At 43.2% G+C, this 15,486-nt stretch overlaps 1 protein-coding gene across 1 annotated transcript in view; it reads left to right on the forward strand.

Annotated features, from left to right (window-relative positions):
* The window catches only part of SCHIP1 (schwannomin interacting protein 1), a 221,171-nt gene that overhangs the window by 163,575 nt on the left and 42,110 nt on the right, over positions 1-15,486 (forward strand). Inside the window, 1 exon segment of the mRNA XM_056808449.1 lies at positions 11,399-11,517. Coding sequence (XP_056664427.1) covers positions 11,399-11,517 — 119 coding nt within the window.

Below are 15,486 nucleotides of genomic sequence, written 5' to 3' on the forward strand. Positions count from 1 at the left end.
GCTGGCTAAGAGGCATTTGCTCTTCATTTCTGCCTTTCAAAATCCTTTTCTTCCTCCAAAGCTCAGGCAAGGGGCATCCTCTTCCATCAAGTCTTCCCTGATTCCCTCCCTCTCCAAACCCCACTGGAAAAGGGTGTCTTCACCCTCCTTGAATTCATACTTTGTCTCCATCTCTCTTCTACACGCTTCTTACAACCTTTTTTGTAGTGTTCATTCTTATATATGTCATATACTCTTTTATAGGCTGTAAGCTCCTTAAGATAGAGATGGGATCATCCTAGATGTGTGACCCTGGGCAAGTCACTTAACCCCAATAGCCTAGTCCTCACCACCCCTCTGCCTTGGAACTGATGCTTAGTATCAAATTCTAAGACAAAAGGTAAGAGTAAAAAAAAAAGATTAGGGATGGTGCCATTTTTAACTTTGTATCCCCAGTGACTATCCTAATATCTTATAAAGTGGGTCCTTAGAAAATGGCTTTTTGTTTTTGTGGTTGAAAAAAATAATTTATTTTCAAAAGCCTATAAATAGGAATCATAAAATAGTGTCAGAGCTGTCCCCGTTTGGCAGTGTGTACCCTGTACCAAAATATTTTATGTTTAAGAATGTGTAATAAAAAAAACAATTCTTACCCATGTGCTTATTAAAAATCAGTCGGGCTGGGCTTGGTAATGTGCTAGCACTCTGGAACACTCTCCAAACTAAAAAAAGAACAGGGTGCCAAGGGGCCCTCGAATCCCCTCCCTTGGGCTCCACAAGTTCTCCCACTCTTGGACTTTCTCAATGCTTCCATGATGGCATGTCTTCTGTGGGTTGACACGGGGGACTTTTAGCTCCCCAGCCATTATGGGACATATGAAGCCCTTTGGCAGATTGGAAAAAATGCTACATTCGGAGCTGGGAGATTCAGATCTACTCCTGGCTCTGGCCCTAACCTGCTAAGGGACCTCAGGAAAGGGGATGAGCTTCTCTAGATCTTGATTTCCCCATCTGTAAAATAAGGAAGTTGGGCTAAGTGTGAGCTCCCTTCTCACTCTCAACCCATTCCATTCCAAAGGATCACATGTGTACAGCTTGGACGCCACAACAGTCAGCCTCTCAGGAAGCCTGTTCTTGGATTTCAGGTGTCTCTGTTAAACGCCTTACTCTCCTCCGTGCACCCTCAGACCCAACTATCTTGTCCTACTTTGCTGTTCCTCACAAATGACATCTCCCAGCCGCCCCTCTGCCCTGGCTGTCCCTCATGCCCTCTACCTCCTGCTTCAAGTCTCAGCTCAACTCCCATCTTCTGCAAAAGGCCTTTCCCAATCTCCCCCTTCCTAACTAGTTCACTCCCTGAGTGTCTAATATAAGACTTCTAATTCAAAGGTCACAAAGGAACCATAGATAGTAAAGACTAGTCATGTGTCTAATCAGTAACAGGAAAGAAGAAGAAGAATCCTCAGAGGTGGCTGGTTCTTTAAAGCTGGAAAGGACCCCCCCCCACCCCAAGACAGACAGATGAAGAAACTCAAGGGGCCACCCAAGGCTGCACAGCTGGATAATAGCAGTCAAGATTTAGATCCCTGTCAGTCTTCCTTTCTTATGGCCCAACTGTGCACCATTATTGCACATACCACTCACCAGATGGTGGGCACCCGTGTTGTTTCCAATGTTGCGGGACCACAGAGAGAATTGCCATGCACATAGTTACCTAGGGGACCTTCTCTTTTGTCACTGCCCTCCTTGGAGGATGAGCCTAAGAGCATGGGGTTGTTTGGTCTAAGAGTATAGTTTGGTGCCATTTTCTCCATGATTCCAAATGGTTTCCCAGTTGGGTAACCCATGACTTAACTCTACTACTATGGAGTTCCCATGCCTAGCTGAGGAAGGGAGCAAGTGAAATGTTCTTTTAGTAATGAGAATAGCATTGCAAACCAGGGGCTCTGGATCTCCAACCTTATTCCCCACAGCTTCTGCTAAGGGGAAGGATGCCAGAAATCGCGAGGCTGGAGATTCCATGGAGGCCAAGGGCTCATGCTAATTGCTTCAAAACAGACCATATGGCAAAACCTGGGAAGAGCACAAACAGCTTACAAACGAAATTAGCCTCGTTCTGAGGTCTGTTGGGAATGGGCCACATGAAACTCATTCTTAGTCAGTTCACATTGAAGGGTGTGTGTGTAAATATATGTATATGGGTATTGCACATTAGTCCAACTGTAGCTATTCCATCCATGCATTTGTATCAGGAAATTTGTGGGGAAAGGATGAGCCTTGAACCTAGACCAAAGCAGCTCGGAAGATGCTCTCAAAACAACTCAGTAAAATAATTTCATTTGGGAGTGGGGGAAAGAAAACTTGGCCCTTAGAATGGATCTGGAGAGGCCCTGGGGTGCCAGGGGGCCACTGTTGGGGAATGAGTGGTGTGGGGCCAAGTAGAGTTGGGAGAGCTCACTGGAACTGAATGTAGTCCCTGGAGGAAGGAAGGGCACCATCTGGTAGCTTCCTAATTTAACTAATTGTTTGTTCTACATTCGCTTGTTTTTCTACCTGCTACGGAGTATGCCACCCTCTGAATTTTGGCCCTCTGGGACAAAGGCCCCGCTGGTCCACCTTAGCTATGAATCAGTTATTCCTACATGTCTATTTCAGCTTTCAGAAGCTAATCAAGGAGGGCGTCTCTATTTTGGGAGATCAGGAGCTTTGGGGTCCATTCTCAATGGAGCCTTGAGAGTTAAAGCTAAATTTAATTCAATCCCTTATTTTCCACAGGAAGGTGATCCAGACCACAATCCCAGGACTTTTTCCTTGACAGAGAGGGAAACATAAGCATTTTTCATCCTATTCCTAAAGAAGGTTTTCTTTTCAGCTCAACAGCACAAGCATCTTCTAAGTATCTCCATCCTCAGTGCTTAAGCATTTCTTTGTTATTGTTGTTGTTGTCATTCAGTTGTGTCCAACCCTTTCTTACCCCATTGGGGTTTTTGACAGAGATACTGGAGTAGTTTGTCATTTCCTTCTCCAACTCATTTTATATAGAAGGAAACTGAGGCAAATAAGGTTCACAGAGCTAGTAAGTAACTGATGTTGAATCATGAAGTAAATATCAGGATCAATCTGATCATGAAGATGAGTCTTCCTGACTCCAAACCAATTCTCCATCCACTGCACCACCCAGCTGCCCTGTGCTTTCATACAGTAAGGACTGAATAGATGCTTGTTAACTGACTGATGGCGGACTATATGAATTATTGTCAATGTAGAAGCATGAGCTATTGCAGTATGGCCAGCATCCAAAATGTCCAGAATTCTAAATGTCCAAAAATCTAAATAACAGGCAGATTGCCATAAGTTGGTCAAGAAAGGTTCATGAAAGAGATCAGTTTGATCTCTGGCCATTGAAAGTGAAGTAGAAGATGCTGTTTCCTGGCTACTAGTGGGGCAGGAAACATAAAGCTTTGAGTCGGAGGGCCTGGGTCAGGATCTGGGCTTCAAGGATGTTTACTTCTTATGTGATCTCAGCCAAGTTTTTTCACTGTTCTAGACCAGAAGAGGCTGGGACCTGATGCCCTGTATAATCCCTTCCAGCTCTTTGCTTGGGCCAAGCAAGATACAGAAGCAGGACTGAGTGGGGCTTGTGCTTAAGGGACCAAAAGGGACTTCTCTGATTGGATCAGAGAAGCCCTGTTGGGTACCCAAAGGGAGAAAGCATTGGATCACTAAGTGGGGAATGAGCTAGAAACAGTCTGAAGAATGATTTGAACTCAGGTCTTCTTGACCCCGAGTGCCTGCCAAGATAGACTGCAGCCAAATCTGGGAAAAGGAGAATTGTGATAAGGAAAATGTTTGAATGCCTTAAAGACTGAGGAAATGGGAGCCGTGATGATGGGCAGCTTTGCTCTCATCCCTGAGGACCCCTATTAGCCCCATCATGATTAGTGGGTGTTTCTCCCACAGATTCCCTACCTGCCTTGTTTTAATGCACTTAAAGAATCTTTGGAGGCCTTTTCCAGGGGAAAGCCACCCCATCCCTTTAGTCAAAAAGGCAGTTAAAGCCTGATAACTTTGGTCAAGGGCCTCATTAACCCCTCTGTGACTCTATTTCCTTACTGATAAAGTGAGTTAGTAACATCTACCCTGCTTACCTTGCAGGGGAAGCTTCATTTTTAATTAATTAATGTATTTGTTTCATTAAAATTCCCAGGTATCTCCTACCCTTCCTCGCCTCCCCATACTAGAGAAGGCATCATTTAACAAAAAGATATCTGTAGATAAAAAAGGGTTTTATTATATAATCTTTGATTTCCGGCTAGAAAGGACCTTGGAGTCCATTTACTCCAACCACCTCTTTTTCAGATCAGGCTCAGTGAGTGAATTTGGAGCAGAATTAGAATTCAGTTCTCCCTGACTCTAAAGCCAGAATTCTACCCATTGTGCCAATGAGGTACCTCAGTAAAATCACCCAAATTAGCTCATGTATCTGAAAATGCCTTGTATTTTACTGAAGAAATCCTCAGGCTATAGTTATCATTAATATTCACGTATGTGTATATATTTAGGCTCATAATCTGATGTGAAAATAGTCCAACCAAAGTCCTGATGGGCTCCTGAGAAGGAGAGGGACAGGCTGAGAACAGGGTGTGATGAGTCATCAGGTTGCAAAGATGAGGGAAAAGGCCAACGTTATAATCCGAGCATGGAGAGAGGATGCCTGAATGGGGCTGTTGGTAACTGTGAAAACAAGAGGAAGGAACCAGTGAAAGAGACCTTTGTTACTGGGACAAAAGCGTCCAGAGAATCGAGAGCTCAAAGATCTACAAGCACAAAGGCAAACTGGAAAGGGGAATCATCCGTTTGGAGATGGGCTCCATCTATATCCATTTATGGAGACTGACCCAATGGAAATACCATTGGCTCAGAGTGAGAGGACCTGGGTTCAGATTCCACTTCTCCCACTGACTACCGTAGCTCAGTCTTTTGGTCAGTCACTTAACATTTATGGACTTCTTTTCTTTCGTATAAAATTGGAAAGAGGCACATTAGAATGAGCTCTGACTGGAATCTGAGCCTCTGATGGAGGCCATCTTTGTGACTTTAGGCAAGTCATCTCCCTCTCCCTAGATCTCAGCTTCCTTGCCTAGAAGAAAAGATGGTTAGATGAGATCCCCTCTGCAGTCCCTTCCAACCCAAATGGGCAACCCTGAAATGAGATTTGTCTTTATTTCTCTTTTACCAGATACTCTCTTTTGTACTCATTTGTTCTGAGCATTGACGTGGACAAGTACTCTAATGATGATGACGATGAACATGATGATGGTGGTGACTGACATTCATAGAGTGCTTTAAAGATTTGCAGTGGACTATACATATGCCACGTCATTCAGTCCTCACAACAACCCTGAGCAATCAGTGCTAGTGTTATCATCCCCATTTTACAGTCTGAGAAAAAATAAGAGACTTTCTTTCCCAGGGTCACACAGCTAGTAAGTGCCTGGAGCAGAATTGGAATTCAGATCTTCTAAGTCCACTTCTTCACCCAGTTGACTAGAAATTCAAGTATGGGGATGAGTGGGAGGGGAACACATTGTTTCTAAAAGGTTCTTGGGTTCCTACGATGCCATTTAAACCCTGTGACTTGACCAGACCCCCACCTGGGCTATTCCTTTTGAAATTGGGTTTCCAGAGGCTGTAGGAGTAGGGGTTGGGAAAAATCCTGCAGTACAAAGTCCAATAGAAAGTGTGACAGGGAGACTCAGGAATTGATGTGACGAGGGGGATACTTGGCCCAAGAGAGACTCCATGGTAATGGGATTCATGGAGGTGGGAGCTAAGGGCTGTCATGCCTTATGACGAGAAAGGCAGTGAAGTAAGGGGTAAGGATGGAGCTATCTGTGGGGAGGAACCACCCCCTCCCCATGTTGATGCCCTGTGGCAAAGTCCTGTTAGCCAGGGGCTAGTTCCAGCTTTGCTCTTGTCATAGCCATTGTGAGTCTTGAAGTCTACCTAAGCAAGGTGCAGAGGGGAATTCAGCAAGAGGATATGGGCAATGATAGCCCAGGGCTAAATATGGCTGAATCCAAAGATGATTTTAGTTTTGTATGACTCTGAACTACTTTCCTGCTTCATAAAGACAAGATTCTGTACCTCAATGACAGTAGAAAGAAGGAATTTAGAACCAGAGGGTGTGGAATCAGTTCCACCTCTGGTTTTATTAGCTGGCTGACCTTGGACAGCGACCTAACCTCTCCTGGTCTCAGTTTGCTCATCTCTAAATGAGGGGGTTGGTTTAGATGGCTTCAGAGGCTCCTTCCAGCTCTCAATCTGTGAATCTATGATCCTTTGTTTTTCATAATCAGAACCAGCCTGAAGCTGCCCCATGTGTGTTTTGAGTATCTCCAAAAGCTGGTTTTCAGAGCTGAAATGGGCACAGCTTGTTCCAACCAACGCCAAAAAAGGTAGATTTGCCAAACTTCCCCGGGTGCTGCCGAGATACCCGGGCGATGTGCAGCTGTTCCTCTTCCTGCTTCATTGATTTGGGCTCACAGGGTCAGTGGAGGGAAGAACCCAAAGGACATTTTTCCTGGGGAAACAATGGGACTGTGAAACTGAGAAATGCATCTAGATGCCCATGGGCTCACTCAGGAAAAAATAAAATCATCTGGCCCCACCACAGCAGAACCTCAATTGCATGCATAATAAGTGATGCTAAGTTTGGTAGCAGCTCATCGTTTGAAATGCTTGGGATTGTACTTGCCCTGAGTGGAATTGTAGAAAGAAAGAAAGAAAGAAAGAAAGAAAGAAAGAAAGAAAGAAAGAAAGAAAGAAAGAAAGAAAGAAAGAAAGAAAGAAAGAAAGAAAGAAAGAAAGAAAGAAAGAAAGAAAGAAAGAAAGAAGGAAGGAAGGAAGGAAGGAAGGAAGGAAGGAAGGAAGGAAGGAAGGAAGGAAGGAAGGAAGGAAGGAAGGAAGGAAGGAAGGAAGGAAGGAAGGAAGGAAGGAAGGAAGGAAGAAAGAAAGAAAGAAAGAAAGAAAGAAAGAAAGAAAGAAAGAAAGAAAGAAAGAAAGAAAGTCCAATGTTTAATGATATATTTGGCACTAGTGTTACAGATGAAGTCAACATCCTTACTGAGACAACTGGCAAATGTTCTCCTTAGACAAAGCACCCAAAAAAGAAGTCAGGGGTACATGAGAATGTTAGCATGCGGTCTCCGAGGCCAGAGGTTATGGGCTGGGTGGAAATCTCCAATGTGGGTGTCATAAAGAGGCATGGATCTTGCTGGCTTTGAGGAACAGGTATTGGCTGGGTTTTGCATTTTGTTTTTGTTTTTAGCATCGGTCATTTCTAAATTATCTCTTAGTTTAAGGTTTACAAAATATGGCAGTCAGGGGTGCTCCCAGACTCACAAAATCACAGATCTTGGATATGTTGTGATTCTTTTTATGATAAGTTTCTTGGTATACTCAGCAAACAGCCTTAAAATAGGGGTGGTAACAATAACGATAAAAATAATAATGAGAAATAATAAGCAGCTATGACTTCTAGGGCATTTTAGGATTTGTATAATAATTGGCAAAACACTTTACGTCCATTCTTCCAATTGCTCCTGACAACAACCCAGAGAGGTGGATGCTGTCATCATCTTCAAAGGAAGGAGACCGAAGTTCTTTAAAGGGAAGTGATCTGCCCTGATTGCACATTTACTAAGCTAAATTTCCAAGGTGTGATCTGAACCCAGATCCTCATCCTTTCAAATCTAATAGACTTTCCACTCTGCTGCTTTACCTTTCAGCAGCTTAAAGTAGAAAGAGAATGAAGCCGTGCTGATCTTTAATATAATTGAAAAGAGAGAAAACTGCCCCCTCAATGCATTTCCATGGTCAAGTTAAATCTTCCAAGTCATGAAATCAAAGGCCTAGTCCTGAATCTTTTTTTTAAGCCCTTACCTTCCATCTTGGAATCAATGCTGTGTATTAGTTCCAAGGCAGTGGAAGAGTGGTAAGGGCTAGGCAATGGGGGTTAAGTGACTTGTTCAAGGTCACACAGCTGGGAAGTGTCTGAGGCCAAATTTGAACCCAGGACCTCCCATCTCTGGGCCTGGCTCTCAATCCACTGAGCCACCTAGCTGCCCCCTCTTTTTTTTTCTTAGTGTTTAAACTTCTAGAAAATATTAGCTAACTTTTTCAGTAAAGATGTCCAAACACTACCCATGCCAAATACATCATTATACATTTTCTTTATTTTTTCTCTAAGAAATATTTATCAAATATCCAGTAGTTAACAAATAGGTATTTCAGTTCTTACCCTGAGCAGCATAAATGTGTTATATATTTGTGACTGACTAAAAACAGACAGACAGAGAGTCAGAGAGAGAAAGAGAGTGTTCCAGTGACTTTCCTTCTATGAGGAACTTTCCTTTTCAAGAAAGAAGGACCACAAATCACTACACTGTCCACATCTGGCAGCATCACTTCATTCTACCTGCACAGGCCAGCACCTCTGTGCAGAGGGATGAGATACCCTTCACTATCAGACATGACTGATCCCTGTATTGATCAGAGTTCTACACTATTTCCTTTTCATTTCAAGGGGGCAGCTGGGTGGCTCAGTGGATTGAGAGCCAGGTCAAGGCAGGAGGTCCTGGGTTCTAATCTTGCCACAGACACTTCCTAGCTGTGTGACCCTGGGCAAGTCACTTAACCCCCATTGCCTAGTCCTTACCACTCTGCTACCTTGGAGCCAATGTTTAATATCAATTCTAAGACAGACGGTGAGGATTCCAAAAAATAAAAATAGACTTTAAAAGTCCTTGTCAATGACCCAGTCCTCAGGCTTGATTTTTATATGCAATTTGATGGAAGGTTGTTTTTTTTTTTACTTTCATTACATAGAAGGAAAAATAGACCCACGAGTGACATTGCTACAATCAGCTGCGCGGGGCATTTTAATAGACTGCAGCATCTTGGGGCATTGGTCCAGTTCAAGAGAGTCAGTTCTGTTTTGTCACGAGTCGCCCAGGCTACACTTTAACATGTATTCCGACAAAGCTGGAAAGTCATCACTGAGATGAAAATTCTCCTTGTTTATCTCTGCGAGCTTTTAGTTGCTTGTTCGGGGCTCAGGGCTCCTCTGGAAAGCCCTAGGAGTAAATCTGCAAAGGCAGCGTTACAATTGTATATGTAACAATAATTACCTTGCTGAATGTAGGGTACACAGAGAGAGTGAGGGGGCCAATTCCCTTCCACTTTGGGGATGTGCCAAAGGGGGAAAGAGGAGTCCTATGAAATGGGGAGACTCTGGACTCAAATTCTGCCAATGGCACAGACCAGCCATAATATAGATTGTAGGGGAGTCTCTGCTCTGCATGGCTGGAAGCACTTTAGGTTGTCCACATTGATGGCATCATAGGTTTGGTTCCTCTCTCCATGCCCCGCTTAGATTCCACAGACCTGGGTTTGAATCCCAACTCTGCCTCTTGCTATCTGTATGAACTTGGATAAGTCATTTCCCTTCTTTGGAATTCCTCTGTGAAAAGGAAGCGCTTAGGGCAGGTAGTTTCCTTTTCTAACTCTCAGATTGTAAGAAAGCAGCCCCAGGAGCTGGTCATTGCCTGAGTGCTGGCAGAAAGCTGCAGGTCTCTTCTTAGCCCTGCCTAGCTGTGTGACCTTAGTCAAACAGTTGGACCTCTGTGGTTCCCAGTTTCTTCTTCAAGAAAATAAGGGCTAGAGACTGCCAAGAGTTCCTTCCAGCACTCTCATTCTTTGATCTGTGACTGTGCTTTTGTGACACGGGGTGGAGACCACCAGATTGTATCCTTCCCTGAATTCAGAAAGGATGTGATGCCCAACTACCTAGAATGCAAAGCCAAGATCTCAGAGCTGCTCTCCCTCCAGGATCCCTTCTGTCTCCCAATGATCACTTTCCTTTGTCTGTATCTGGAAGGCTTTTGTGTTGGCTGGATTCCACAGGGGAAAGGAAAGATGCTGTAAACACCTGTAAATCATCTCCATCTCATTTCTACAACCTGTTTCCTGCCCAATCTGTCTTTCTTTCCCTTCAAAGCATTGAGCTTTCAAAAGCCTTAAATAGAATCATGACAGAGCCAGCATTTATAGAGTGCTTCAAGATTTACAGAGAACTTCAGGTACATTACCTCATGGATCCTGAAAACGACTCTGAAAAGGAGGATGCTATTGTTATTATTATTACTCTAATTTTACAGATGAAGCTACTGGGGCTGAATGAGGTGAAGTGACTTAACCAGGGTCACCCAGCTAATAAATGCTAGGAACAAGATTCAAATGCAGGTCTTCCTGATTCCAAGTCCACTGCTCTACTCCCTTAGCCACCTAATGTTTCCAAGTGCAGAGCAGCTGAGAAAAAATAATTGAAGCATTTCTCAGATCTTCAAGTGCTCTATATTCTAATTAGTCATCTTTTCCTGCGTCCCAAACCTTTCAGAATCAGGATAGGTGCTCAAGAGAGGTGGGGGAGCATCTTGGGCCTTCAGTAGGATGGCAGAAGTGCCTGATGTGCTTTGGGCACTTAATGAATGCTTGTTCATCAATTGATTGTTTGGAGAAGAGAATGTTGGGGTGGGGGCAAAGGGGTCAACATGTAGACACAAGAAAGATGGTGGCATGAAAATGGAACTAGATTTGGAATCAGAAGACCTGGTTAAATTCTGGTTTGATCATTTATTTCTGTGTGACCTTAACTGTTCCAAGCCTCGGTTTCCTTCTCTGTAAAATGAGGGCATTAGTCTAGATGACTTCTGGGGTCCCTTCCTGATCTAAATCTATGGTTCCATGTCATTGATACAAAGACCTCTTAGTCTGAAGGGACTCATTTCCCCCATTTAAATTTGCTTAGATTGCAGAATTCCTCATAATCCCATCAATCAATCATCAAACATTTTGTGAGTCTCTACTATGTGCCAGACACTGTCCTGAGTGCTGGAGATACAAAGGAAGGTAAAAAATAGTTCCTGCCTTCAAGGAGTTTGTTTTCTACTGGGGAGGATAACATGTAAATTGCCAGGCACATGTGAGATATGTACAACATAAAAGGAACGCGATCGGATATGGAAAGATGCTTGCACGTGGGGGTACAGGGAAAGATTTTCTGTCCTCTCCTGCCCAAGACTGGGTCAAGATAATAACAGAGATTCCAGGGAAATGATGAAATGACACTGAAAAATTAAATCTGATTGCAGTAGTGGGGAACAAGCCCAGGACACCAAGTCAAGAGCACCTCATATGTCACAGCAGCTTCTCCTGAACATTACAGCCACCTTTGTTATGGGCACGATGCCCTTCTAGCGTGACAAACCTAAGAAACTTAGCAGTGTAGCTGATCAGGCCTGGTGGGTATGGGCCTGTGCACTTATCAGTACCTTTGGTTCTGTTCCCAAAATTCTAGGCACAGAAAAACGAGAGAGAATCCATCAGGCAGAAGTTGGCGCTTGGGAGTTTCTTTGATGATGGCCCAGGAATTTATACCAGCTGCAGCAAAAGTGGGAAACCAAGTCTTTCATCCCGGTGAGTCAACAGCTCCTTGGAGTCATTGTCTTTGATCCACGTTTGCACATGCCCACACGCCTAATGGGTCCTTACATCTGTCTAATGTTGGACAAAACATGTCTTAAGCGCACGAGGACCTCAGAAAAGCGTGGGGGTGATGGCGTCCTTAGCGCAGCCGTCTCGATTCAAGGTCGTTCACTGGGGCGCTGGCATTTTTCCCTTTGGGTTTTCCAGTGGCCAGGTTGTCTGAGGTCAGCTTTCTATCGTGCATTTTTTCTAGACCCCTTTCGGGTATGATTTAGTATTTGCCAGGATGGAACCGAGCCACCCCCAATGTGGCATCCCACCAACATTCCCATGAAGCCCTTCCAGAGCTGCCAGCATCATCCATGTGATGCTGTGGATGGAAGGGGATGGAGGGGATTCTAAGAACTCCACTTCGGGCTCACCGTTCTATCACAATTCTCATTCTCACTGGTCCACTGGCTCATTTTCTTGAAGGGTCTCTTGAATTTATTTTAGATTTGAAGGTCTTTGGGGAGCCATCAAAGCAAAGAGGGCAGAGAAGCTGGGGCGAAGGCACGGACTTTGCCTAGACTCCTTCAGCAAAGTGGAAAGAAATGATCCCAGCAACTAACTCACAAGAGCAAATAATCCAAATGGGCAACTACCCTGCGACGTGGCTTCCCACCCCCTTTTCCAGCTACCTCATGGTGTCCGTGGGGTTCCGCAGGGTTCTCGTACCCTGTGTTCTCTCTCCTTTCCTGAATTTGTAGACCCAATTCAGCTATGATTTTGAATTTTCCAGAGTAGAATGGAACTATTCTGGGACTCAAGTGAGACCTGCTTGCCTTTTGAAGTAGTTAGTTGGCATAGTGGATAGAGAGATAAACATGGAGTCACAAAGAACCGAGTTCAAATCTTGCCTCATGCACTTACTAATTGAGTCATTTAACATCTCTCAGACTCAATTTCTTTGCCTGTGAAATAGGAATAATAATAGCAGCTCATAGGGATGAGATAAGGATCAAATGATACAGGATATGTAAAATGCAATATAAATTCTAGTTATTATTGTTAACATTATTATTTTGTGAAACTTGCTTTTGGCACCAAAACTCCACCATGGCTTGGGCCGGCTGTAATTTGCATGAATGCTCAATCTTATTCTTCCCTTTGGGATTTTTTAAAGATCATTATTTTTAGACAGCTTTGTAAATATACCATGATGCACAGTATTTTTACCAAATGATGTTCCGTATTTTAAACAAAGATCATAGAGCCACAAATCTAGACTTGGTCACCCAGTCCAATCTCCTCCTTTTACAGATGAGGAAATGGTGGCCATGGGAATGTAAGTGACCTGCCCAAAGACACCCAAGTAGGACGTGTCAGAGGTGGGATTTGAACCTAGGACCTCTAACTCCAGATTTCATGTGTTAGCAGTGATGAAGTGCCACACTCACCTTGAGTTTCTAGATCCTTCTTCAACTTAGAAACTGTCCCTTTTCCTCCAAGGTCTTCATCAAGAAAAATAAAATGTTCTTAATGATCAGAATTCATTATGAGCTAATTTGGGGAGCAGACTGGTGCAAGATGCTATAATGGAAAAATCTCTGGAGTCAGGAGACGAGTTCAAGATCTGGACCATCTCTTTAGAACTGTTATAACTTTAGGCTTAATCTTTAATCTCTTTGGGCCTCAGTTTCCCCATTTGCAAAATGAGTAGATTGGTCTTTTCTAATCTTACATTCCACAACTCTGTGAGAACCATAGTGGAATAATGATCAATGAGAGCACTGATTCCACCAGAACAGATCTCAACTCATCCTCCCTGTCTTCTCCCTGGCCTTCCATAGCCTCCATGGAAGAGGATAACAATAATGATATGGCATTTGCAGAGGGCTACAGAGTTTGTAAAGCTTCAAAAAGGTTGAGCCTCCCAGAAATCTCAGATCTTCCCAGTGTGCTGAAGGTGTTCCTCCAAGTCTTTTAAGTTTTCTTAAATACTAGCGTGACACTTGAATATCTCATGCTGCACTGGCAATTAAAAAAAAAAAAAACCACCTCCTTTTCTGGTCATCCAGGTCTTTGTTGATGTCGTCTTATAGTCAAGAGACATCAAGAGGGTCCAGTGGCTGTTTTGGACAGGGAGGCAGGAAGACTTGAATTCAAATTCTTTTTAAATTTATTTTTTTTAATATTTTCCTTCTTTCCATGACTCATTGTCTTTCCCTCCCCTCTTCCCTCCCTGCTCTCCAAGCTGACAAGCAATTCCACTGGGTTGTGCAAATGTCATTTGATACCTATTCATTTGGGGCATAGAACAATTTTTTAAGGCCTAAATCCCAAATCACATCCCCACATATGCATGGGATAAGTTATGTCATATTTTTTTCTTTTGCATTTCTACTCCTATAGTTCTTTCTCTCATTGTGAATAGCATTCTTTCCCATAAGCCCTTCTCAGGAGTGTTCTGGCTTGTTGCATTGCTATTAGTGGCACAGTCCATTACCTTGGATCGTTCCACAGTGTTTCACTTTCTGTGTACAACATTCTGGTTCTGATCATTTCACTCTGCATCAGTTCATTGAGGTTCTCCCAGTTCATATAGAATTCTTCCAGTTCATCATTCCTTATGGCACAATAGTATTCCTTCATCACCATCAGATACCACAATTTGTTCAACCATTCCCCAGTTAAGGGAAACTCCCTCATTTTCCAATGTTCTTTGTGATGGCAAAAAATTGGATTCAAATTCTGCCTCAGGCTTTTACCACCTGTGTGGCCCTAATTAAGTAATTTAATTCCTCTCAGCTTCATCTTCTCCGCGGTAAAAGAGAAATAAGTATTGCTTCTCCTACAAAGAATTGTTGTGAATATCAAATGAGAAAACATATGTAAAGTGCTTTCCAAACCTTAAAACATTGTATATAACATTATATAAAACATTATATATAATCATCATAATAATAGCTAGCTAGTGTGAGGGTGGAAAGGGGTTAATTTATATAAAGGTTGGACTGGATTATTTAAGAGTGTGGTCACCCGGAATTTATCTTAATTCCAAAGAGATTTATTTACAAAATGTAGAAGAGTGAAGTAAGAAAAATCAGAGAGAGGACAGGGCAAGATATCTAGCCTAAGCACTAAGTAATTTACTTCCGGCCCCTAGTCCAACCTGGGGAGGGAGAGTTGGTTCTTAGCTGGCATCAGCAAAGCCAAGGACCTGGGGAAAAACTCTCTCAAGAGGCTAGTCTCTCTCTCTCTCTCTCTCTCTCTCTCTCTCTCTCTCTCTCTCTCTCTCTCTCTCTCTCTCTCTCTCTCTCTCTCTCTCTCTTTCCCCATGTCAGTCCAACAGTCTCATCAGGAACAGGGTCTCAGGTCCCAGCCAGCAGATTTCTCCTTTAGCCTCCACTCCAAAGAATAAAGAAGTATCCCTCACAGGAAGTGACCACTTCTTTTAAAGACGCTTCTTTTGTGTCACTTCCTGTGTCTTCCTCCCTTTTATAAGTGGACAAATCATAGTCCAAAATCTTGCTTAGGACTGCCCAGGAGGCAGTCAGTCGATTCTGATTTGTCACTCACTATTGCACACGTGGGTCACAGACCTCCCACTTAATGATTAAGTGGGAGGTTTATACTTTTGGTGATTAGATCTAAAAATGAACAGATCTTCCCACTCAACTTTAAGTAAGGTGTTCTAAAAATAGGCAGGGGTTGCAACTTAATCTTCATAATCAGGGGAGAGTTAATTTTAATCTTCACACTAGCTTTAAGGTTGGCAAAGCACTTTAGAGAGTTTCTAAGTTAAAGATAATTTGGAAATTCGAGGTGAACCTAATGTCTCATCATCATTATTAGCTACCATTTGTCACTTATATTATGCTACAAGCAACCTACACTTTTATTCCAAAGGAGGAAAAGTAGTACAGTATCCCTAGCTATGCAGATTGTAGCTGGGCAGAGCCATAACTAGGAATTTGG

Source organism: Monodelphis domestica, chromosome 8, assembly GCF_027887165.1.
Source record: "Monodelphis domestica isolate mMonDom1 chromosome 8, mMonDom1.pri, whole genome shotgun sequence".
NCBI classification, from domain to species: domain Eukaryota; kingdom Metazoa; phylum Chordata; class Mammalia; order Didelphimorphia; family Didelphidae; genus Monodelphis; species Monodelphis domestica.